The sequence below is a fragment of the Tasmannia lanceolata genome, unplaced genomic scaffold (genome assembly GCF_043159265.1).
Source record: "Tasmannia lanceolata isolate RefF3 unplaced genomic scaffold, GAP_Taslan_0.1 ptg000008l, whole genome shotgun sequence".
In the NCBI taxonomy this organism is placed as follows: domain Eukaryota; kingdom Viridiplantae; phylum Streptophyta; class Magnoliopsida; order Canellales; family Winteraceae; genus Tasmannia; species Tasmannia lanceolata.
The window spans coordinates 32,925,850-32,950,003 of NW_027518685.1; the positions used below are offsets into that span (position 1 = coordinate 32,925,850).

Below are 24,154 nucleotides of genomic sequence, written 5' to 3' on the forward strand. Positions count from 1 at the left end.
TTTCCAATTCGGGTCGGGTTGACCCGATTTGATAATGCTGCCAACAGTTGACCTCCTCAACTCAAGCCTGGTTGTTTTGGATTTTGAAAACCAATAGTGAGGCACCAATAATAAGTTTTTGACTCACAATCGGTTGTCAAAATCCAAAACAAACAGGGACTAGCAATTGACAAAGGGAAATGCTATCCGCACTACTATATTTTGATGATCATACTCCTCACTTTATTGAAGTACGGTATGGCCCGCACCATAGGATTATCCAAACCGTCCATTGTGGACTGTGGAGACTATTTTAATGTTAAAAAAGAAAAACACATACAGAACTTCTTCAGATGGAATACAGTAATATTAATATAAACTAAGATCACATGTATATGTTGGAATTAACATACTACTAAATGGGAATTTGAAATTTCCAATTCGGGTTGGGTCGGGTCGGGTCGGGTTGCCTGACACCCCAACCCGACCTAACCTGATTTTCAATTCAGGTTGATTTTTCTCAATCTTAACCCAACCCAATTTGCGAAAAGCTTAACCCGACCCAACCCAAATTCGGGTTGAACCCGACCCAAGTTGGAGCCCTGGTCATAACTCATAAATATACAAGATGGGGTGGCTAGGGAAGAAAGGAGGCAAATATCACATCCTTCTTCTTTTTTTCTTCTTTTTCTTTGATACGAGTGAAATTCACAGCATACCTTTGATAAATAACATCCAACTCATGTTTGATTAATAACACCCTGTTGCCGCACCAGCTTTTATTAAAAAAATACAGGAAAAAAATGATTTGATACTCCAGTGGATAAGAATTGATTCCGACTTCGAGAACGACAATCATGAGAATAGGTAAGAGATATTTTTCACCATACCCATAACATGGCTGCGGCTCATCATTTTACAATGTTTTGATGGGGGTGGGGCCCACAATTTTATACTCATGAGATTTGAGATGGGATGGGGCCTACCATTTTATACCTCATGAGATTTGAGATGGGATGGGCCCACCATTTCAATCCAAACTTATGCATAGGATGGGGCCCAACATTTTACTCAAAAGCATAACACTGATAACGAATGCTAGTTTATATTATGAGAAATTATATGGTGAATGCGGATGTGGATTGGTATTGGCGGTGCTATAGAGTACCATCCTTGATATTTGATCCAGCACCAGCACCAGCACCAGCACCTATATCATATGAAAAAGTGTGCTGCTGTTGGATCGCAGATCAAGGGTGGTATTCTATCTTAACATCCATACCAATCTAAATGCGCGTTCACCATATAACCGCGAGTACCGATTTACATGGACATTCACCGTATAAAATCTCATGACATGCGCATGCATTCACCATATAAATAATCCTATATTATAAATAAAGGCCCTCTTCTAAACCTCCATCCACAAGACTTCAGCTTTTATTCAGTACAGTGATGGCTCTTGCTCTCGAAATCTCCTGTTTCTTGCCTTTGAAAAAATCTGAGAACCATTTTCTCCATCACCATACACCTACATGCAGTGTTTCTCCCAAATCTTTCACGTCCATGGCTTCTCTCAGCCTTACCCAGCCTGCAGGAATCTCAGAAACATTTTCCAGATTGAAGAAACAAGGCAAAGTAAGCAATTTAATATTTTCTTTTGTTCTTACCATTTTCAATCCTAATCTCGCTTTTGTTAATGGGTATTTCTTATTTCCGCCATGTTTGGATTTTTTTTATACTGTTCGACATCGATATTTCATGCCATAATTTGAATTGTGTTGTTGTGAATTGACATTTTTCTTTTATAGTTCCATGAGTATATTTTGGATGTGGGTTTGCGATTCTATGGATAGGGCTGTTCAATCGGTTAAAACCGAACCAAAATAATGGAAACTAACCGAACCAAAAAATTTCGGTTACTTAAATAAGACAACTGAAACCGAAACATAATTATATGTTAACCGAACTGAACCGAAACTGAAGAATATTTTGGTTGTTCGGTTAGTTCGGTTATAACCGAATTCTTGATGTTTGATTTTTTCGATAATTGGTTTTCACATTTCTGGTGGAAGGTGCTACAAATTTGGGGCTTTCAAAGCGGAAATCTGATTTCTAAGATCCACAAACAATTAGGCAAAAATCTAGCAAAAAAATGTATCTTTCAAGTAGATAATAAAGGCAAAAATTAGGGCAAAAATCAAGCAAAAAACCTGCTATTTCTTGCTGTAAAATGTGACGAAAAAAAGAGGCAAAAATCCAGCCATCTTCTTCCATTTCCTACGACTGCAATAGCACGGCTTCCATTTGAAAGAGGATGATTATTCTATATCTAGCAAACTTCTTTCAAATCCAGCAAAATGTAGGCAACAGTGGAAAATCCAGCAATCTCCTTCCAAATCCAACTAAGTGCATGTAATAGTGAATAACCCATTGATCTTCTTCCATTTCTGAAAATGAGCTAGGCAACCTAAGAGGGGGGTGAATTAGGTTTATAAAAATTGTAGTTTAGAAAACTCTAAATTTAAAACTCTTTTCTTTATGATTTATAAATCTATTATCTAGGCAAATATAAAGGGGTTAGAATATTACCAATGTGATTGCAATAAGGTAATGAGAAAGAGAATAGAAGGCACACCACAAGTACATGGAGATTTATAGTGGTTCGGTCCACAAAAGAGACCTACTCCACTCTTCTTGAGGTCGCACTCAAGGTTGTCCACTATTCGAAGACCACACAACGCCCGGCTTCGAAGCTCTTTACAAATCCGAGTCTTTAAACTCACTGAGTCTTTAAACTCACCAAGGGTAACAACCCTTTCTCTTTACAATGGTAGATGAAAGAAGTAAAAGCTCTCAAGCCTCTTCAATAGGCATATACAAATGTAGAAGCTCAATAAACACTCTTGCTTGTCACTCAACAACAACAACCCTAAAAAGATCTCTATTGGAGGATTAAATGTAATGGCACACTAGAGAAATCAATGAAAATGAATCTCACATTCAAGTAGAATATTAGAGTATGTGAGAGTTGTTTTCTTTGGAAGATGGTAGCTAGGGTTTTTGTTACAAGAGTTGTTATTTCCTACAAACGTCCCACCCTTGGTGAGAATAAACTTATCATATTCGAAGACGAGCTTGTAACCGTGCTTGTTCAACAAGTAGCCAGAAATTAAGTTCTTCCTGACTTCTGGAATATAGAGAACTTGGTGCAGTGTGAGAACCTTGCCGGAAGTGAGTTTGAGAGCAACCTTCCCTTTCCCCATGACCTTAGCCGTTGAGGAGTTACCCATGAAAAGTATTTCGCTTTCATCTACTTGATGATAGGTGACGAACGCACTTCTGTCACAACAGACATGTATAATGGCTCCAGTGTCTACTCACCAATCACTCACATTGAACACCATGTTCACTTCAGAGTCTACGGTTATAAGCTTCTTCACTTCGGTTCTGTGAATAACTAATGCGGGTGCTTAAGAGGGAAGAAGAAGAAAATTAGAACACAAGAACACAACTTAGAGAAGAAGAAGAAAATGTGACCAAAGCTTAACCCAATTGATATTCCATCAATTACATAAGTTTATCAACATCCAAAATCCCCTCTAAAGATGGTTTCTAACTCTTTAAATAAAAGAAAACCAAAGCAAATTCGTTCAAGATCATCCACTAGCTAGCTTAGGGACTAACATAACATTAATTGCATTGGAACTCACTAACTTTGACTGTTTTGGGAACCCACAGACATAGTCCACCAAAACTGCCATAACTTTCTACCCTCTTATCTAATTTCCAAGCACAAATACTCGTTGGAAAGATCTCAAAGAGACCTACAACTTTGTAGTTTACCACTTTCCATAATTCTTCCATTTAGAAGCTCAAAAATCAGGTTCAAAATGGGCCAGCAACATTAATGAGGGACTGCACCTTGGAACTCCACCAAAACCACCTAGGCATGACATGGCTGCCATGTTGGCACTGCATCAATAACAGTTCCAGATTCCACCATATTGGCTTGAGGAGCGGGTTTCGCTTGAGAGTTTCCGACATTTTGGGAAATGTCTTTTCCCTTTCTATGTTGACATTGTCTAGCATAGTGTCCAAGTTTTCCGCAATTGAAACAACCCTCTTTCTTCTTATTTTTGTTTATCTTTTTGTTACTTTTGAAGTGGTTTCGGTTCTCCGTCTTCTTCTTGTTTTGATGAGACCCAAATTTTTTATTTGTTTTCTTCTCACTAGTCTCAACAAGATTGGCCTTAGAAAGGAGTTCCGATTCTTTGTTATTTTGATCACGATTCCTATGTTCTTCTTCTATTCGGAGTGTTACTAGGAGATCTTCTAAAGATAATTCCTCTTTTCTATATTTAAGACTTTTTTCGAATTCCTTTCATGAAGGTGGAAGTTTATCAATAATGACCGCCGAATGGAAACGGTCATCCATTTTGATTCCTTACGCTAGGATCTCATTCAATAGGAGTTGGAATTCATGAACTTGTCCTAAGACGGGTTTTCCATCTACCATCTCAAATCTAAGATAGTTTCCAACTACATATTTTTTCACTCTGGCATCTTCGGTCTTATACTTTTTATCTAAAGCTTCCCACATTTTTTTGGCGGTCTTCATTCCACAATACACATCATACAAGGAATTCATCATGGCACTAAGTATATAACCACGACACAAAAAGTCATCATTTTCCCATTTTTGAGTAACCTCGGATTGAGCGGGCTCATGCTCTTCGGGACTAGGCTTGGGTGTGGTCAAGACATAGGCAATTTTAAGAGTTGAAAGCCAAAAGAATAAGCGTTGTTGCCAACGCTTGAAGTTCAATCCGTCAAACTTCTCTGGACGAGTGTAATCTTCACCGGCCATGTTGAACAAATCCAATAATCTATCTTAAGATTGTTGGAAATAATCTTGGGGTCAAATAGATTAGTTCAACAAAACTAGTGATATATTTAATTGAAATGAAATAAAGAAAGGGTTACCTTTGATGATCTCGAATGTAAACCGCAAATCCGTAACCAAAGATCAAAGTATATATGTGAGAAATTAAGAAGAATTTAGTGGTAGAGGCACGTTACGGAATAACGCTACCCTTAAGATAGATTATCGCCCCCACAACGCTTGGTATGCAGTCGGGTTCTCTTGCGACCTATCTCCAGGATACAACACCACTTTCTTTGTAGTTGACGGTGTGCACACACTGGCTCAGACCTTGTGAACAACGATTTATGCCGAAAATTTGCCCAAATAAAATATAGTTTTACAAAGGCTTGCAAAGAAAGCTTTAAACTTGTAAAAATCACAAGTATATAAAAATGGATAGATAGAACAAGAGAGAAGAAGTTCTGTTTTCTGCATATGTATATGCACAAGAGGAATCATACGGATGGATTGTTGTATACACAAAGGAAGTATATATAGCCAACTATTCTTCCATCCCCAACGTCTCTCTCTTCATTGCAAAAATGGTTACAAAAAAGAAACATTAAAAATATTAAAGAGTGAATAAATTAGCAATTCAAATTATGCAAAACGTATATAATATTAAAATATGATAAATGCTAGCAAAACGTTTGGGTTTTGATTCAAACGGTCAAGGCTTTTAAAACTTTAAAAATATTAGATTATCCAACACTTTCAAATGACTATTATATTTACTTGGATGAAATGACAAGGCATGAATATTATCACAAGGTGTTCATTGTTTGGACCTAAGCAATTCTTGATAGATACGAACAAACAATATATGACCAGACAGCAGAAAAAACTAGGGAATTCAGATCATGACAATAAGTTGAAGATTAATGTTCTTCGGTCAAAAAAAAAAAAAAAACCCAAAGAAATGAACATAAAAGCAGAATTGTGATCTAAACCTCATCATAGTGTTTATTCAAATGTTTCATCTTACGGATTGACATGGAATTGGAGTTTAAGACAAGACTTCATCTCTTATATACCTTATCTATGATACATAACAATCAATACTTCAGAAAAATCCACTAACCTTCTCTTAATCATGTGAAAACCAAACCGACACAGCACTAGCATACCCCCTAATCGAAATAAGAATTGACTGGATTCATTTAACTTATCTCTGAATAGGGGGAACCAAAGCAATAAAACATGACATATACAGACATACCAATGACCATCAGAGTAAACAAAAATGCAACGAGATAGGCGACCTATAATATATAGTGAGTATTCCAACCCAATCCAAAAATTCTACAGACTTCTCATGTTGATTACCTATTCGAATCCGAATTTTGTCTTATTAATCATCTAATCGTCTTAAACAATTAAAACCAAAGTATCAAAAAGCATCAATCCCGTAGCTTGATTGTGAGTTGTCTCTCTTTTTTTTATACAAAAGATGCTTAATAAATATATATATATATATATATATATATATATATATATATATATATATATATATATATATATAGAGAGAGAGAGAGAGAGAGAGAGAGAGAGGAAAGCTTATGGTGCGCTCGAGTGCCCAAAACTCATGTGGGCCTACTTTGTTAGGATGATCCAAAGCATTCATTTGAAATGCCCTTACATAGATGAGGTGTGTACAAAAAATCAGTTCCATAGGAACATCCTAACCCATCCATTTGTGGAGGTCAAAATGGACAGACACTGTTTGTCCACAAATTTGCCCATTTTTGCCCTCCACTTTTGGAGGGGTTAGGATGATTCAATGGACCTAATTTTTTGTACACACCCTATCTATGATAGGGCCTTGCAAATGAATGGTTTGGATCACCACAAAAATGTGGGACCCATGTGATTGGGCACTCGAGCGCACCAACACTTTCCTCATATATATAATATGGAAAATGTTTATATATATATATATATATATATATATATATATATATAGAGAGAGAGAGAGAGAGAGAGAGAGGTACTCCCTGGAGTAGATAATTTGTCTACTCCCTAGCTTAAAATAATAGTTGAGGCCACATTGTTTGAGTGATCCAAAGCATTCATTTGATGGGCCCTCACATAGATAAGGTCTACCAAAAAATCAGGCCGATAGGATCATCCTAACTCTATGAATTATGGAGGCAAAAAATGGATAGATTTGTGCAGGTTTATACATGTCCATTTTCGCCTCCACAGTTATCGGGCTGATTTTTTGGGCACACCCTATCGATGTGAGGGCCCATCAAATGAATGCTTTGGATCACCCAAACAATGTGGCCCCAACTATTTTAAGCTAGGGAGAAGATAAGTTATCTACTCTAGGGAGTACCTACGCTTTTCTTATATATATATATATATAGTGATCCAACTGTTTCAATTGTTGGGTCATGATGTAGATAGGGTGTGCCCAGAAAATATACTCCAAAGGATGATCCTAACCCTCTTCTCCATGGAGATTTCTATAAGGGTCAGGTCAACCCGACACCTCAACCCGAACCGACCAGACTCTGGTTCAAATTCCTCAACCCGAACCCAAATCTGACCCGTCTCAAACACATCCCAACCTTTGATTTTTTCGGGTTGAGCGAGTTGCACCTAGACCTGGCAAACGGGCGGGTCGGGCCGGATTTGACCCGGCCCGTACGGGTCCGGGTCAAACGGGCCGGGTCAAAGTGACCCGGAAAATGTTACGGGTCATTGACATTGGACCCGCACCCGCCCCGTACGGGCCGGGTCGACCCGCGGGTCACCCGGATTTTTGACGTATTTTTTAAGAGTTTTTTTATTTATTTAGGGATTTGCTAGCCACCTTCTCCTGGGCTATTTTTCGGCTTGTAGCCTCCTTTGCTGTGGGTGAAGTACGGTTTGGGGTCTGGGCAAAGATTGCTAGCAATAAGAGAAGTAATCATTACGGATTTTTGCAAGATTCTCATAATTAACTAAGTTTGAAATGAAAAATTACCGCAAAAAGGATACAAGTAGAAAAATTACCTAAAAAATACCAAAATATGTAGTAAAATATGACAATTACCAAGAAAAAAACCGCCTTTTCACTTTTCTACGGCACCCGCAGGCACCCGCGGGTCCACCCGACCCGGCCCACTTTTGACGGGCCGGGTGGACCCGCGGGTCAATTTCAAACGGGTCACCAATCGGTGACCAGGACCCGTAATTTAAGGGGCGGGCCGGGTGGACCCGCGGGTCCGGGTCACTTTTTGCCGGGTCTAGTTGCACCCCTACAATCACCAAAAAAAAGTAGAGTGTCACTATCAAAATTAAGGCATATGGACTCACTTTTCACATTTCCTCCAAACGAGACTCACATGGCGCTTGGCTGTGTCACTCGACCGACAATGCTACAAGCAACAGCAACGAAAGGACACCAGATGGTGGAGTGTCATCATCAAAATAAGAGAGTACAAAAATCACTCGTCACATTCCCTGTTGATCACAACCGATGGAAGAGACCAACAATGAGAATGTGACATGTGTACACTAAAAAATTATTTTTTTCAGATTTTCCTGCCCCTAGGGTTGGGCTCACATCACTTCTCACATTCCGTATTGATAAACACAACCGATGGGAGAGCCCAACAATGACAATGTGACATGTGTCCACTAAAAAAATTACTTTTTGCAGATTCTCCTACCCCTAGGTTTGGGCTCACATCACTTTTCACATTCCGTATTGATAAACACAACCGATGGGAGAGCCCAACAATGAGAATGTGACATGTGTCCACTAAAAAAAATTACTTTTTGCAGATTCTCCTACGCCTAGATTTGGGCCCACATCGATGTTGTGGACTCTTTTGAAACACTATCAATGCTAATGAAGATCTCATCTCAAGTCGGTCAACTAGAGAACCTTCTCTAGTCCGCGAACAACGTCTAAGATCTATGACCGAATAAAACTGAAAGCAAAGGCGAATCTTAGCCCAACAAAATGACTAAGGTTAAGATCCTCGTGAAAGAGAGAGGTGCTTTTGATCACATTCTTAAAAGTGTGGGTGTTTATTTCTTTTCATAAGACACAATTGGTGGCCGATAGGACAAAACTTCCAAAGATTCAATCCCTTCCTTGGCCAGAGTGAGAACAACCATGAATCTTGGAGATTTGGAAGTTGAGCCATAAAAAACTAAGAAATTCCATACTTTTGCAAGAACTTTAGGCCAATTTGGGCAACCCTGAATTGTTTTTCATAGTAAATTGAGTTTCTCAAGTGGTTTGAGTCAGAGAGGGGTCGCGCGGGTGGGAGAGGAGAGATTTGAGAGGGCACAAATGAGTAGAGGGTGAGAAAAGCATGGACAACAATGCAACAAAACTCAATATGATAAGGTGGTGGCCACCATCTCCGACCAAACCCATGCGGAAGAGGTGTTCATCCATTTTACACCTCGTAACTTTATGGGATGGGGCCCAATGCCACTATCCAAATTCATTCAGAGTACTTATCATTTTATTCACGTGCATAACATGTAACAAAGGATGCTAGTTTACATTATAAATAGAGACCCTCTTCTAAACCTCTCTATTAACGGACTTCATCTTTTATTCACTACACTCATGGCTCTTGCTCTTGAAAACTCCTGTTTCTTGCCTTTGAGAAAATCTCAGAACCATTTTCTCCATCACCATACACATACATGCCCTGTTTCTCTTAAACGTTTCACTCCAATGGCTTCCCTCATACTTCCCCACCCTGTAGGAATCTCAGAAACTTTTTCTCCCAAATCTCTCACGTCAATAGCTCCCCTCAGCCTTTCTCAGCCTCTAGGAATCTCAGAAACATTTTTCAGACTGAAGAAACAAGGCAAAGTAAGCTTTTGTTTATAGTTATTAATTTCCTTTTTATAGTTTCATGGTCTGGAAGTATTTCTTGGGTGAAATTTGATGTGGGTTTGTGATGCTATGGATCAAACTGTGACAAATATGTGAGCAATGAATAAAGGAGATTTTATATGGTGTGTTCACGAGGTCCGGTTTTTTTTTTTTTTTCAAAAAGTTGTGTGGGACCCACTTTAATATGATGATCCAAACCGTTCATTTGTTGGCTCACAACGTAAATAGGTTGTACCCCGAAAATCATTTCCGTAGGATTATCCTACCATCCGATCTGTATGGAGACTGCAAATTACAGAAACCTCTATAGATCAGAGGGTTAGGATGATCCTATGGAGATGATTTATGGGACACAACCTATTTACTTTGTGGCCCGATAAATGTACGGGTTGGATCATTTTATGACGTGGGCCACATGACTTTTTGAAAAGTAGTGGACTTCACAGCACATACAGAATGTAAAATCTCTGAATAAATTAAGAAGAGATCCATGTTTGGGCATTTAATGATCTAATTGTATAAGTATTTATGGTTATTATTTTGAGATTTTACGTAGATAGTGTTTGAGCCTGAAGTCCAGTATTTTTCAAAAAAATAAATAAATTCCGTGGGGCCACTTCATAGGATGATCCAAACCGTTCATTTGTTGGGCGACAAAGCTAACAGGCTGTACCCCATAAATTATCTCCATTCTCCTATCTATGGAGGTTTCTATTATGTGCAGTCCATCTACAAATTGGAGGGTTAGGATCGTCTTATGAAAATTATTTTCGGGGTGGCCAAACAAATGAATCTTTTGGATCATCCTATGAAGTGGACCCCCACAGTATATTAGCAACAGATAATTATCCATTGTAAATTAGTGTTTTTCTTGTAGCATGTATGTTATGCAGGTTGACTCATTGACTTGACTTAGTCATAGTATACCATAAAGAATAGTACTCATTGACTTGACTTAGTCATAGTGTACCATAAAGAATAGGATTTTATTGTTGAAAAGAACTAAAATGTTCGAGGGTGAGACGATAAAACTTTCTAGTAACTAATCCTTGTTGAAGGTTAGTTGCAAGTTTACAGGAAGAAAAACCGTCTGAGGAAAGGAAGAGAAAAAGGATGTCTGGAAAATGGGGGTAACTGGAAAGTTGTGAGCTAAGTAATATTTAGTTCATTTTTATGAAAATACCCCCCTTGCAAGACTAAATATAAGAAATCTTTTGAGGGTATTTTAGTATTTTTGGTTTGTGACTTTGAAAATTTATGATTAAATAATTTCAGAATATAGTTTTAATTAAGGAACATTACATTAACAAACCTATTAGGAAGTGAATTTTAACATTCCCAAAAGTCCTTCAAAATTCAGAAAGAAACGAAGCTTAATTTTCATACACAAAATTTCAAAAAAATATTGCTAGGGGACCATCACAGAAAGCATTTGTAGGACCGGCTGTTGCATCAGAGAGCGGCCACACAGGCTCACTTTTTCAACAGATTTTGTCTGAATTCATTGAGTTGGCTTCTTCCTCATGCAACAGCCGGTCTGAGAAATGCTTTCTGTGATGGTCCCTAGCAAATCCCTTTCAATAATAGTATGACTGTCGCTGTCAAAACCACTCAAGAATTCTTAAGCATTTTAAATCACTTTATACGTCCAAAAAATTTTCATTTTGTTTTTACCTGAGACAGAGTGTAAAAACACCATAAGACAAGAAATTTTCAAGTCGTGGTGAAATCAGCTTGGAATGGCACATTTTGACATTTCTCAATCAAAGTGTCCTCGCTGTAAGCTCTTCTGGGACCATCCCAGTCTTTCTGAATTAAAGAGGTGATTTGAGTTCGACCTGGTCAATTTGGGTTCGACCGGGTGAATTTGAGTTGGACAGTCTGGGTGCAGCTAGGGTTGAGCTTTGACCTTAAAATCAGGTCGGGTCTAGGTCGATTCCAATTCATTTTGTAAAATGATATCAACACTCACATGTTTTAATAAGAGGCGCTCAAGTCTCTTATCTTTTAGTATTTAAAGGGCTTGAAAGAGCTCTTTGAAAACTCCTTATTCTCTTGCCAATTAGTATTATCCTTTTGTTTGGTAGTTGTATATATGATCTTTGGGATGATTACACTGTAATCTCCAAACTACTGTGTATGATCTGTTTGTTTCAACTGAACATAGCTTCTAATAATCATCTCAAAAAAAAAAAATTGCTTGTAACAAACATGTCTTCATGTGTAGGTGGCATTTATGCCTTATATTACTGCTGGTGATCCCGACCTTTCAACAACAGCAGAAGCACTTAAAGTGCTTGATTCTTGTGGCTCAGACATAATTGAATTGGGTTTACCTTATTGTGATCCTTGGGCAGATGGACCAGTTATCCAGGTTTGGCTGTGTGTGCTTACTGTGATCCTTTGACAGATGGCCCAGTTATCCGGGTTTGACTGTGTATTATTTTTTTCTTATCTTTTTCCTGAGAAATTAGTTTTAATCATTTCTAGGCTTCTGCTGCACGTGCTCTTTCCAGAGGAACCAATTTCAGTGCTCTTGTTTCTATGTTGAAGGAGGTTAGCGACCATCCCTTTCTTTCTCTAGATAAGCAAATGTATGCATAATTGTTTGAAAACAGGATTTCACACTTGAACTGATTGGTCACTGTTAAAGTAAAAGAAAGAAGAAGATCGCCTAATGTTAGAATAGAGGTTAGAGAAGAGGAAAACCTGTATGTTTGTCTCTCTCTCTCTCTCTCTCTCTCTATATATATATATATATATATATATATATATATATATATATATATATATATATATATATATATATATATATCTACAGAGAGAAAACGGTTCCTACACATATGTGTAGAGAGTTCTCTACACACTAGCTTAAAATACAGTGGGGGCCCACATTGTTTGGATGATCCAAAGCATTCATTTGATAGGCCCTCACATAGATATGGTGCCCACAAAAAATCAGGCCCATAGGATCATCCTAACCCTTCCATTTGTGGAGGTTTATACCCATCCATTTTAACCTCCACAAATGGAAGGATTAGAATGATCCTATAAAGTTGATTTTTTGTGGGCACCCTATCTATGTGAGGGCCTATCAAATGAATGCTTTGGATCATCCAAACAAAGTGGGCCCCTTATGTTTTGTGAGCGTGGGCCACCTCAGGAACCCTTTTCTCATATATATATATATATATATATATATATAGAGGAAAGTGTCTCTAGTCTCTCCCCTAGATAAGCTTATCTACTCCTCCCTTTAAAAAAACACAGTGGGCCCACGCTGTTTGGATGATCCAAAGCATTCATTTGATAGGTCCTAACATAGATAGGGTGTGCCCAAAAAATCAGCACCAAAGGGTCATCCTAGAACTTCATTTTGTTGGGCACACCGTGTCCAAAATGGACGCATATAAACGTGGACGTTTATATGTGTAAAAAATGGGTACCACAAGGCACCACAAAACGAAGTTCTAGGATGACCCTTTGGTGCTGATTTTTTGGGCACACCCTATCTATGTTAGGACCTATCAAATGAATGCTTTGGATCATCCAAACAGCATGGGCCCACTGTGTTTTTTTAAAGGGAGGAGTAGATAAGCTTATCTAGGGGAGAGACTAGAGACACTTTCCTCATATATATATATATATATATATATATATATATATATATATATATGCAACTTTATGCATACCTGTTTCACAACCAGGATTTCATGCTTGAACTGTGATGCATCACTCTTTAAGTAAAAAGAAGATTCTCGGAGAAGATCATTCAATATGAAATAGAGGGAAGAGAAAAGAAGCATAAAAGAAAGAAAGATGTGTGTGTGTCCACACAACCATGTTTTGATAATTGGGTGACTCACCTTGTTTTACACTTTTTAAACCAGCTATCAAATCCATTTTAAAGCCAGTTAGAGAAGTGTAAAACAAGGTGAGGCATCTCATTATCGAAATATGAAATATGGTCAAAGCTTTGTTCTTCAACTTTGACGTCGGAGGTTCAATCCTAGCTTATCTACCAAAAAAATGCTCATTCACATATCAGTCGCCTATATATTATGTAGATATTGACATAATGTATAGGTGTTGAAAAATAAAAATACAATAATGTCATTATTGAAGATGGGCCCTACCATTTATTGTCTCCAGTAGCTCTAAATGTCTTCGTGAAGATCAGTATTAAGAAATGCAATTTGAAAATGTATCTTCCAAAATGGACAATCTTTATTTGCAACAATAGAAATAATTATTTAAACATAGTTAAGCTTGGGAAGAGGTGCAATTGTCTTAGTGTAATTAGTGCGAAAGGTTTGAGTGTACCCTTTAGCTACCAGCTTGGATTTTGGCCACTCATTTGGAGATACTTAACCATATAAACCGAGTTACAACCAACCACATGATTTCCAGGTAGAAAATAAACAAGATTTTGTGTATTGCCCTGTATGAGAGCCATTGTCTTACCATTCAGGAAAAAAAAATAAAAAATGAGACCCATCATCTCCTTGTCCAATGCCCTCTTCTATCCATGATTGACAAGGGCTTTGACATGACTTAGGCAAAATGATAACAGAAAGAGAGAGAGCAAAATGATCACAGGAAGAAGACAAATTATCAGAGGAAACAAATTGGGCAATAGGATGTTGAGTATAATCATTCCTCAAGAATCGCACTGCCACCTTGAATTGCATGTTGATGATATTTGAACCATATTGACTTGTTGAGATTGTAGTCTTTGGGATTCTCTACAACCTTTAACTGAATCTTTCACTTCTAGTTGGAAAAGAACTTGCACTTGAGCTTGTATTGGGACTTGCAACATGAGTTCTAAATCTTTTATAGTCCCTTTTTACACCCAGATATCTTCTTTTTCCATCGAAAGAAGTTTTTCCATTACATCCTTTTTATTGTAATTTCTATTGCACACTTATAGTTTCATTTTTTATTTTCTATTGGATGTGTATGTTAAACTTCTTGGTTTTGGTGCAGTAGTTATAATATGTTAAAACTTTTTGTTCTGATGAATTAGTTATAATTTCTTATAAAAATCTGATGTGAGGATTTCGTCATTGCCTAAGCAGGTGATCCCTCAAATATCCTCTCCAATCACATTGTTTTCATATTACAACCCAATACTTAAGCACGGGACCGAAAACTTCATGTCTGCCATAAGAAATGTTGGCGTACGTGGTAATGTGCTTCATTAACTGAGATAATTACTTACATTGACTATTATAAGACATTAATGTTAGTGTTATTGGCTTTGTTTTTTCTGCATTGCTATCCTTTTTACTGGACTGGTACACTGTAATTGATGAGCCGAGATATCTTGAGTAAATAGCCTATATTGAATGTGACATGATGGTTTTGAATTGGAAATCTCTTTTTCATTCTTGATATGTTTAAAGGTGGAAGAGTGTAGCTGAATTGCTATAATAGATATTGCCTATATTGAACTCAACTTGATGGTTTGGAGTTGGAAATCTCTCTTTTATTCTCGATCTGTTTAAAGGTGGGAGATCATAACTGAATTGTTATAAGAGCAATAGCCTATACTGATTTTGGTCACTGATATCAGTGCGACCATGTTTTGATAATGGGTGTCTAAATTTGTTTCACACTTTTTTGAATAGCCGCTGAGAGTTTTTTGGGAATCGTAGTAGCTTTTGACAGCTAGTTAAGGCATGTAAAACAAGATGAGTTCATCTCATTATCAAAACATGGTCGATCAGATATCAGTCCCCTTGAATTTGATGCTTTATAGATTTCAAAGCCGTTATTCTGCCCATGAGTTAAATGTGACATTTATTTGATTCAGGAATAAACCACTCTATTCTTTTTCCATCCCTCTATTGTATCTGAAGCTCCTGTTCGTCTGGACAAAGGATAAGGTCTTTGGTAGATTCTTGTTGTTTCTTCTAAGGTTGATTTGCATTGGAAGTTGCTTTATTTTGTAGACCTATTTCAGTATTTCTTCCTTACTTTACGCTTCTCCTTTTGTGATTTTTTCACCTGATACTCTGCCTAAATAGTGGACATGTAAATATATGAGAATAATTCTTGCTATAGCCACATAATATCTAATTTTAATAGGGTGTGAAAAGCTGAGCCACTATTCATTCCATATATTACAAAATTTTCGGTGGGTTATTGAATGAAGTAGTTAAAAAAGCAGTTGCTGCTAGATCAAGTATTGAAAGTTTCAGTTTTTATTGACCAAATGAAGAGATGGTGGCAAGAGGCAGAAGGATGGAAAGGGTACTGGATCATGAAAAAATTTAGATATTAAAGGGAAAAAATAAAGGGGTGGAAAAAAGAGAATTTCAGATAGGTAAAGAAAAGAAAAGTGCGAAAAAGGGAACTAGAAGTAGGTGATATGGCTCTTGATGAAGGAGGGGATGACAATGAGGGAGGAAGACAGAGAGATTTTTTTATTTTTTTATTTTTTTCTGGTAGGTAAGCTGGGATCGCCTCTGACCTCAAGGTTGAAGGCATGGTTTTAATTTTCGGCCAAAGTACAGAGATTTCCACTGAAATTTCGGATTTCGACCCGGACCGAAACCGAACTTTATACTAAAATTTTAAAATTTCCACCGAAATTTCAAACCTTGGTGGAAGGACATAGTATTCACCAATTGAGCTATAGGCTCAATGCCAAAGAACAATGAGATGAGACAGAGGCAATGATTGAAAGAGATTTGGCTGAAATAAGGGGATCAGAACACGTTTAGTAGGGAGTTAAGGTGGAGAAGGAAGCGAAGGCCTAATCCCCATATTGCCTGTGTCATCAATTCTTGCTATCTATCATAGCTCGAATCGATCTCATTCTATATAGGACCTCTCTTTACACGGGTAGTAAACAACCCAAATGTTTTAAATTATGTTATGTAAAGCAAGTTGGTCTTGCCCAAGGATCATTATAAATCTACTTGATCAAAGGCGGATTGAAAATTTCTTATATGAAAAGGTTCACAGTTTAGCTCTCTGTTTTTTACTCATCTAGTATGAGATCCTTTTGTCGTTAGAATTCCTTTTCTTCCAGTGGTTATTTTCTAAGAAAACTTCACCGTAACCGTAATTTTAGTTAGTATTTGAGAACTCAAACTATAGCTCCTAGATAGAATAAATAGATAGTTCCAAAGTACTGTGTATGAGGGCTATCGAATTAACTTTCGGGTTGTTTCAGATTGGTCGCTTCTACTATGGGTGTAATGAAAGATTCGACTCCTATGTTAAGTCTAACTAATATATCATTGTTTTCTCACCTTTGGTAAAAGAAGAAACTTGTACGATAAAAGAAAAGTCCAGTGGACTGTGACTGTTCTATTGCACTTATTCCTTCAAACACAAAAAGATTGCACCATTTCTCCCAGTCTTTCATTTCAACTTTTACGTTCTAAAATTGAGAAATGGGGAAAGATGGGATTCATGTTCTCAAAGTCCAATGACTTCACATTGTTAAGAGAATTTGGTCTCTTATGGATCTAGATGCTATTCTCTTGGGTATTCTTATGCAAGTATAAGTTAGTTATGCAATTTCGGCATGCTTTCCTTTATGAGTCACCTTGATTTGGATCTTTATTACTTTTAATAAAAATTTCACCATTATCAATTAAAAAAAAGGAAAAAAGATTTCCCTGAAACAGTCAAATTTACCAAAAAAAAAAACCAATATTCAGATTAGTGTATAACACTTTGCACTTTGCACTTTGCAGGACTTCTGGTGCCAGATATCCCTCTGGAGGAGAGTGAAAGTCTGAGAAGAGAGGCAGCGAAAAATAAAATTGAGTTGGTAAGTCCCTTACATTTTTCTTTTTTACTATCCCTACTCTTCTTTGAAATTTAGCTCAATAGTTTGGCTTGCACCTAAATAAGAAGTTTGAATATAATAGTCATAATTTAGAGTTTTCGTAGTTTTGGCAAATTAAGGATGTAAAAACTTGATCAGAAGAAGAAAGAACGAAACCAAACGACGTGAAGAAGAAAGAAAAGAAAGGTGAATTCATGGAAGTTGAAAACCATCCCCATGGTCCACATGTTTTATATGATAATGAAGTTCACTTAATTATATAAAGTGCCACTAGGGTCATCCATGACGAGCCCCATCCTACTAATGTAAATAAATATAAAAATATATTAAGAAGATTACTAATGTAAATCAAACTAAACTAGATTAACTCTTAAAGGTCTCCCTCAAGTTGGAGCATATATATTATTAATGGCCAACTAGGAAGTCGGAACAATTACTAACAAACCAACTACAAGAAAGTTCTTTTATGAATCTCTACCAACTGATCTTTGGACCTCACATGTGGAGTATTTACAAATTTGTTAATGATCTTTTTGAATGTCTGTCTGTGGTGATCCTGCCCAGTCTGCATCTAAAAAACTTTCACTCTCAAGCTTAGAAGCACAAAGCGGGTGCGGGTGCGGGGGCGGAGGCGAGAGCGGGGGCGAGGAAGCGTGGGGGTCTAGAAGAGTCCAAGTTTGGGAGCGCCATGGGAGCGTCTATGTAATATTTTTTTTATATATCTTTCAAAATTCAAGTATATCAAAAAATAATAGTTTCTAACCATTTCCATATGTATTTTTCAAATTTTAAGTACATAAAAAAGCAGTAATTTCTAACCATCTTCATTTCCGTGCACTCATTCCTCGTGCCTTTTGAAGATGCACAAACCTTTGTGCGTGCTCCAATGAAGTGCTTTGAAGAGTTGGAGGAGTTTGATGCAAGAAAGTAGGCGATGGTGGGACTTATGGAGTAATAGAAGCAGGCTTGGAGCGTCATGGGAGAGGTTCCTGTCCCTTTGGGGTCGCGCTCCCTGGAAGCTCCTTCCTAAGGAGCGCCGAATCGAGGTTCCGAGGTGGGAGCGGCACCCCGAGGGAAGATTCCTGCTTCTAAGCTCTCAAGTAGTCAATATTTTAGGACAATCCCTCTACTTGATGCATCATTTAAGTATCTTAGAATGGGTCGAATTGCACCCCAATAATAAACTATAGGATTATGTGTAATGTAACTTACTGCTCTCATAGGAAAAGTAATGTCCAGACTTGTAATCGTCAAGTACATAAGCCTTCTAACAATGCAGCAATATGTACAATGCCCTCAAACAAAGTGAACAAATTATGCCAATTGTCGGTCTCCCATGAAGAATATAAATGCATAATTATAAATTTTTACTTGTAACATGCACACTGTAGATATAATAAATGTAAAGTGTAGCACTATACTTCTTCATAGCGAATTTGAGGTTGTTACCTCTACAACTCTGCCGTCTGACCTCGTATACTGTAGCGAATTCTCTAGTTTAAGCTTGCATAAGTTTATTATTTATTTATGTTTTTCATTGTTACGTGCAAGAGTATGAGTCACAAGTGCATTATAGAGAATTGGTAGTGGATTATACTTGTTTGGGTATTTGGAGCTGATTTATTTTATTTAATATTCTCCATTTTCTCTATAGAGAAGTACCAATAGTCATCTTAATTTTTTGTGCCATGGAAGGTGCTGTTCACAACACCAACTACTCCAACACATCGGATGAAAGCCATTGTTGAAGCTTCAAAAGGATTTGTATACCTTGTAAGTTCCTCTACTTAGTAGAATGAGCTATCATGTTCTTTTCTTTGGTATGGCTGTCCGTTTCAGTGACTGATTTCTGGATTTAGGATTAGTGTTGCAACTTTGGACGGGTGGGTCAGGTTTTCCAAAACCCTACCCTACTCAAGAAACTATCTCGACTCTGGTTGGGTCAAGTTTTTTTTGGGAAATCCTATGAATCTCGACTCTGGTTGGGTCAAGCTTTTTATGGGAAATCCCATGATTCATAAACCTGACCCAACCCAAGATAGTTTCTCGGGCCAGGTCGAGTTAAAACCCTACTCGAGAAACTATCTCCACTCCAGTCGGGTCAAGTTTTTTATTGGAAACCATATGATTCATAAACCCGACCCAACCCAAGATTGTTTCTAGGGTCAGGTCGAGTTTTTTTTTTGGTAAGATGAGTGATTCAGTAACTATCTCGGGTTGGGTCAAGTCGCGTTTCGGGTTTTTCCTTTAATCCTGACCCGACCTGAGATTGGGTTGAGTTTTTCAACTTGAAAACCGGCCCAACCCAAGACAAATGCTTTCTGAACCTCACCCAAGTATTTTCAAGTCGGTTCGATTCGGGTTGGGTAAAACCTGACCCAAGTTGCAACCCTAGTCAGGATTATTCTAAATGAACTGTACTATGGGCTTTATGGATAATGTTTCTGGAGGACCTTTAGTTTGGTGAATCCCCATTGTTCTATACCTATATAGACCTATACCGTCTATTGATCCATAAAAGGGTGATGTTAGGTGACTGTGTTAAGAGAAGGGGGATGTGTGTTGTTTGGGCCCTAGATCTTAGAAGAAATCTCAAACAAAGAGAGATTGATAGTTTTTCTTCTCTACACTACCCTCTTGAGCCCCTTTTTGTCTCCTAACAAACTCAATAAAAGAATTTGGGCTCCTTATCCTCAAGCAGTCTTTTCGGTAAAGTCCTTTTGATGCTTATCTAGGGAAGATGGAATGGAATCTCTGGTGGCAAGGGTATGAAACTCCTTGTCCCTCCTTGAATATTGGCTTTTTGGTTCGATGGCAGTGTCGGGCGAGATTAATACAATTGAGAGACCAAAAAGGAACCTCTGCTGGCAAGGATGTGTGTATTATTCAAGAAGGATGAATAATCTCCTTACTGTTTGTTAGTCTGTTGCCCCTTTGTTCATATTGTGGTGCACTATGCTAGCATGCTCCAGTGTGAATTTTTTGTTCCCCAAGTTGGCTGGTTCCATTTTCATGGATTGGAACCTTGGTTCGCTTTGAGAGAGTGAAAGGAACTTATGGGGAGAGAGAAACAATAGGACTTTTAAGGAAAAAAAGAAAATCAATTAGGAGGATTATAATGGAGATCAAGATTAATATCTTGGTGGAGGGGGACTAAGGCAACATAATATCATGGTCATCAAAGACATCTCTGGCCATTATAACTGTCAATGTGGTGGGTGGCTGGTTTTGTTTTTATTTGTATGGGACAGTTCATCCCTCTCTAGCTTCTCTTCTTTCCTCTTCATGTACTCCCTCCCAACTGATCTCCATTAATAAAATTTCTGTTATCTCTCAAAAAAGAATATTATCATTTTTGTAGTGGTTGGCTAGCAAACTGTCAGATTTCATACTGTAATAGGTGATCTATTCTAACATTCTCTATCCATTTTTATCTGACATAATTCTGCCGTCAGAAACATAGTTAGCAAAATGCCGCTTTAAACGGCGTTTCCTTTTTCTTTTTCTTTTTTGAAAAAACGTGTTTTAATGGCTTGCGGTTTAATACTCCGTTTAAAACTTTTACAGTATAGAAAACGTTTTAAAGACGTTTAACATGCATTGTAAACATATTAAACTCATTGTTTTGGCCAACTTTCCAACTTTAACCCCACACTATATTTTGTAAATTACAAATTATTAATTGCATTTTTGCTGTCCACATTTTTCTTTCAGTGGATTCTCCTTGGCATCTTACTAATTCCTATCTGTTTTCTCTGAATTGTTTTTCCATTTTCTTTGCTTTGTACGGCTTCAATCGTGCTTCTTATTCTTGAAGAAGAATTGCACCTGTGTATGCAGTATTTTGTTACTGTCGCCATAGAACTGACTAAAGGTTTTCTTGAATAGGTGAGCTCAACTGGAGTTACTGGTGCACGCGCATCTGTAAACCAAAGAGTACAATTTCTTCTCCAGGATATTAAAGAGGTTTGTCTCCCTCTTCACCTAATCCTTTTTCTATATCAAATCCTTTTATGCCTTCTGGTTTCATTTAGCCGGTGAAGATAAAAATGTTATTTTTGTTCTTTTGGAAAGTCAACCAAAAGGTCTACACCATAAATTGCATTTGACAATGAAGATAAACATGTTATTTTTGTTGGTCCCGTGTTTTGTTTTTCCTTAATCACATATAGCTAAAAAGGCTTGATTTCAGGCATGTACACATTGAAATCGAATACTAATTTGGTTCTTCAGCTTTCAAGAGCAAAAACTACATGGATTATTTGCAAATAATGGTTATAATAAGTTTCTAGAAATGATATAGGTAGTGGCTTCCAGATAGATCTTAATGTCCCGTTGGGAAACAAGATCAAGTTGAAATAATCCTCTTTTTTATAGGTTAGTTGGCTTGAATCGACTACGTCGTGGTTGTCATACGAAGAACTTTTCAACTGAGATACGGGCTCAAGCCAAGTTAAAATAATCTTATTTCCAAATAAGGACCATTTTTTCTTCAAAAAGAAAATAAGAACCAGTTTTTGTGGCATCCAAATAGACCCTAAATAATGGTATATTTTAGGAATTTTCTCGTCTTTGTGGAATTCTAATACCAGATAGTGTTTCCTACTCTTCGCAGGTGACAACAAAACCTGTGGTAGTTGGCTTTGGTATATCAAAACCAGAACATGTTAAACAGGTTAGTCACAATCCGAAGCCCATTACAGTTAGTCTGCATTCGTCAAGCTTTCAAATTTTAAACAGAGATTGCTCAGTATTATTTATAGGAGTCTGATTCCAATCTTACAGGTAGCAGAGTGGGGAGCTGATGGTGTGATTGTTGGTAGTGCTATGGTTAAGCTGTTAGGCGAAGCGAAATCTTCCAAGGAAGGATTGAAGGAACTTGAAACCTTCGCCAGGTCCCTAAAGGCTGTACTTCCTTGAGAAAACTTTTGTATGACATTAATAATCCAGTCATTTTTCTTTTGGTCATGCCATTTTTTAGTTTGTCCTCTTATTTATATATTTATTTTGAAGTGCCTTGATCTTGGCTGTGTTCTGAGTCTGCAGTACCCATTGGACCTGAACACTACCAAAATCACTCCTAAATAAACCATCAATTCCCGCTGGGCCTAGGCTATCCTAGGAACATCCATCAAAATTAAGTCTTATCACTTAAGGTGGGGAGGCTTTTATCTTGCCCTTTTTTTTATCTTCAACTATCTCTGTGTGCCCCAGTGATTTCCTTCCAACATCTAAAGAAGTCTTGGATCATTATGCCACAAGACACATCTCTTGAGGGAGCTCAATCCACCATGAAAACCTTAATCCTTGGGTTGAGTTTTCAGATAGGGTACCATCTGCCATAACACCCTACTTTGCCCGAGTCATTTGAAAAGGATCCACTGTTATCTGTATTTTTAAGACATTTACCACTTTTTATGGTGAAGCAACTATCAAATTCTCTTTACAAATTTGAATTCATGAGCTGTTTGTGCAATGGAAGGATTGGAAGGTGTTCAGTCAGCAGATTTAATGAACCTAAGTTGAAATTCACAACCAGTGCCGATATGATCTCACATTAGTCAAATTTCTCTCTACTCACGTGACACTTGTTTCTTCCAATTCTTTGTCCTTGTCCTGCCTACGTTTCTGGTGCACTATGTTTTATACATATCTGTCCGTCGTGAAAAATATATGATGGTATCCTACAATCCTACTGTTAGCAAGGACTCTCCATACCTGCATTTGCCACTACAATCACCATAAGGGATTCCACTGAAAAGAAAATACTCAAGAATGTTTATTATGTACCCACATATAGTATGTATTTGCTATAATTTGAACATTATTTGCTTGTATGTAGAACAACATTTCTTAAGAATGTACTCTCTTAGGTAAATAGAGGAACAAGAAGGAAAATCGACATCACTAGATTATTGTATTAAGTATTAAAAATAAGAGACTATAAATTATCATCATAGGAACAGTGTTGGTTCTAGTGTTGGTTCCGGTCGGAGCAATAAGATATTAGAGATTATAAATTTATGGAGCATTAGTTATCAAAGCCCCAATTGTAGTTTGTCTCTGTCATTGTTTGAAGTGAAGAAATGTGGAGTCTTGGGGCGTGAGATTTATTTCTAGAAATTCTGTTTCTTCTATGTCCTGCCTTTTGGTGAAGGCTCATGTCTATTGAGAAACACCTATTAATTTTACTGAATTCAAACAAACAACTAAAAATTAAAGGGATCTAAAATTTACACTGAATTTTTTTTACACCGTAAAGTTGTTCGCCCATTTTCACCTAAACAAATATACATTTCTTTGCCTTCCCAACTGATCAGTGGCTTGACTGACTGATCGACCCCGAGGTTCTCCTATGTTCATCTTAAAATTAGTGCTTGATTAGCTTCATAATTAATGAAAAAAATCGACTCCTAATTTGGTTTTTCTTCCCCTAAGGTGCCATTTAGATGTAGGAATGAGATAAGCATGCCCCAACATTGAAGTTTATCAACGAAAAATCAAAATTTTAATCCTTGACCTTGATTTTATCCAAACGAAAAAATTTTCAGCCAAAATCAATCCAAACAGTTGTTTCCAACCTAGA

At 37.4% G+C, this 24,154-nt stretch overlaps 1 protein-coding gene across 2 annotated transcripts; it reads left to right on the plus strand.

The window, feature by feature from the left end:
- The first annotated feature begins 1,419 nt into the window (after nucleotides 1-1,419).
- LOC143885237 (tryptophan synthase alpha chain-like) lies at nucleotides 1,420-22,589 on the plus strand. 2 transcript variants are annotated; one of them, XM_077389313.1, is made up of 9 exons: nucleotides 1,420-1,617; nucleotides 11,986-12,132; nucleotides 12,249-12,314; nucleotides 14,840-14,948; nucleotides 17,474-17,550; nucleotides 19,264-19,341; nucleotides 21,457-21,534; nucleotides 22,184-22,243; nucleotides 22,354-22,589. In XM_077389313.1, the coding sequence occupies exons 1-9, from the start codon at nucleotides 1,435-1,437 to the stop codon at nucleotides 22,486-22,488; spliced, it is 933 nt and encodes a 310-aa protein (XP_077245428.1). In that variant the 5' UTR covers nucleotides 1,420-1,434; the 3' UTR covers nucleotides 22,489-22,589. The 2 variants fall into 2 exon arrangements, with proteins under 2 accessions (XP_077245428.1, XP_077245427.1); XM_077389312.1 differs by lacking the exon at nucleotides 1,420-1,617 and adding an exon at nucleotides 9,443-9,734.
- The last annotated feature ends 1,565 nt before the right edge of the window (nucleotides 22,590-24,154 follow it).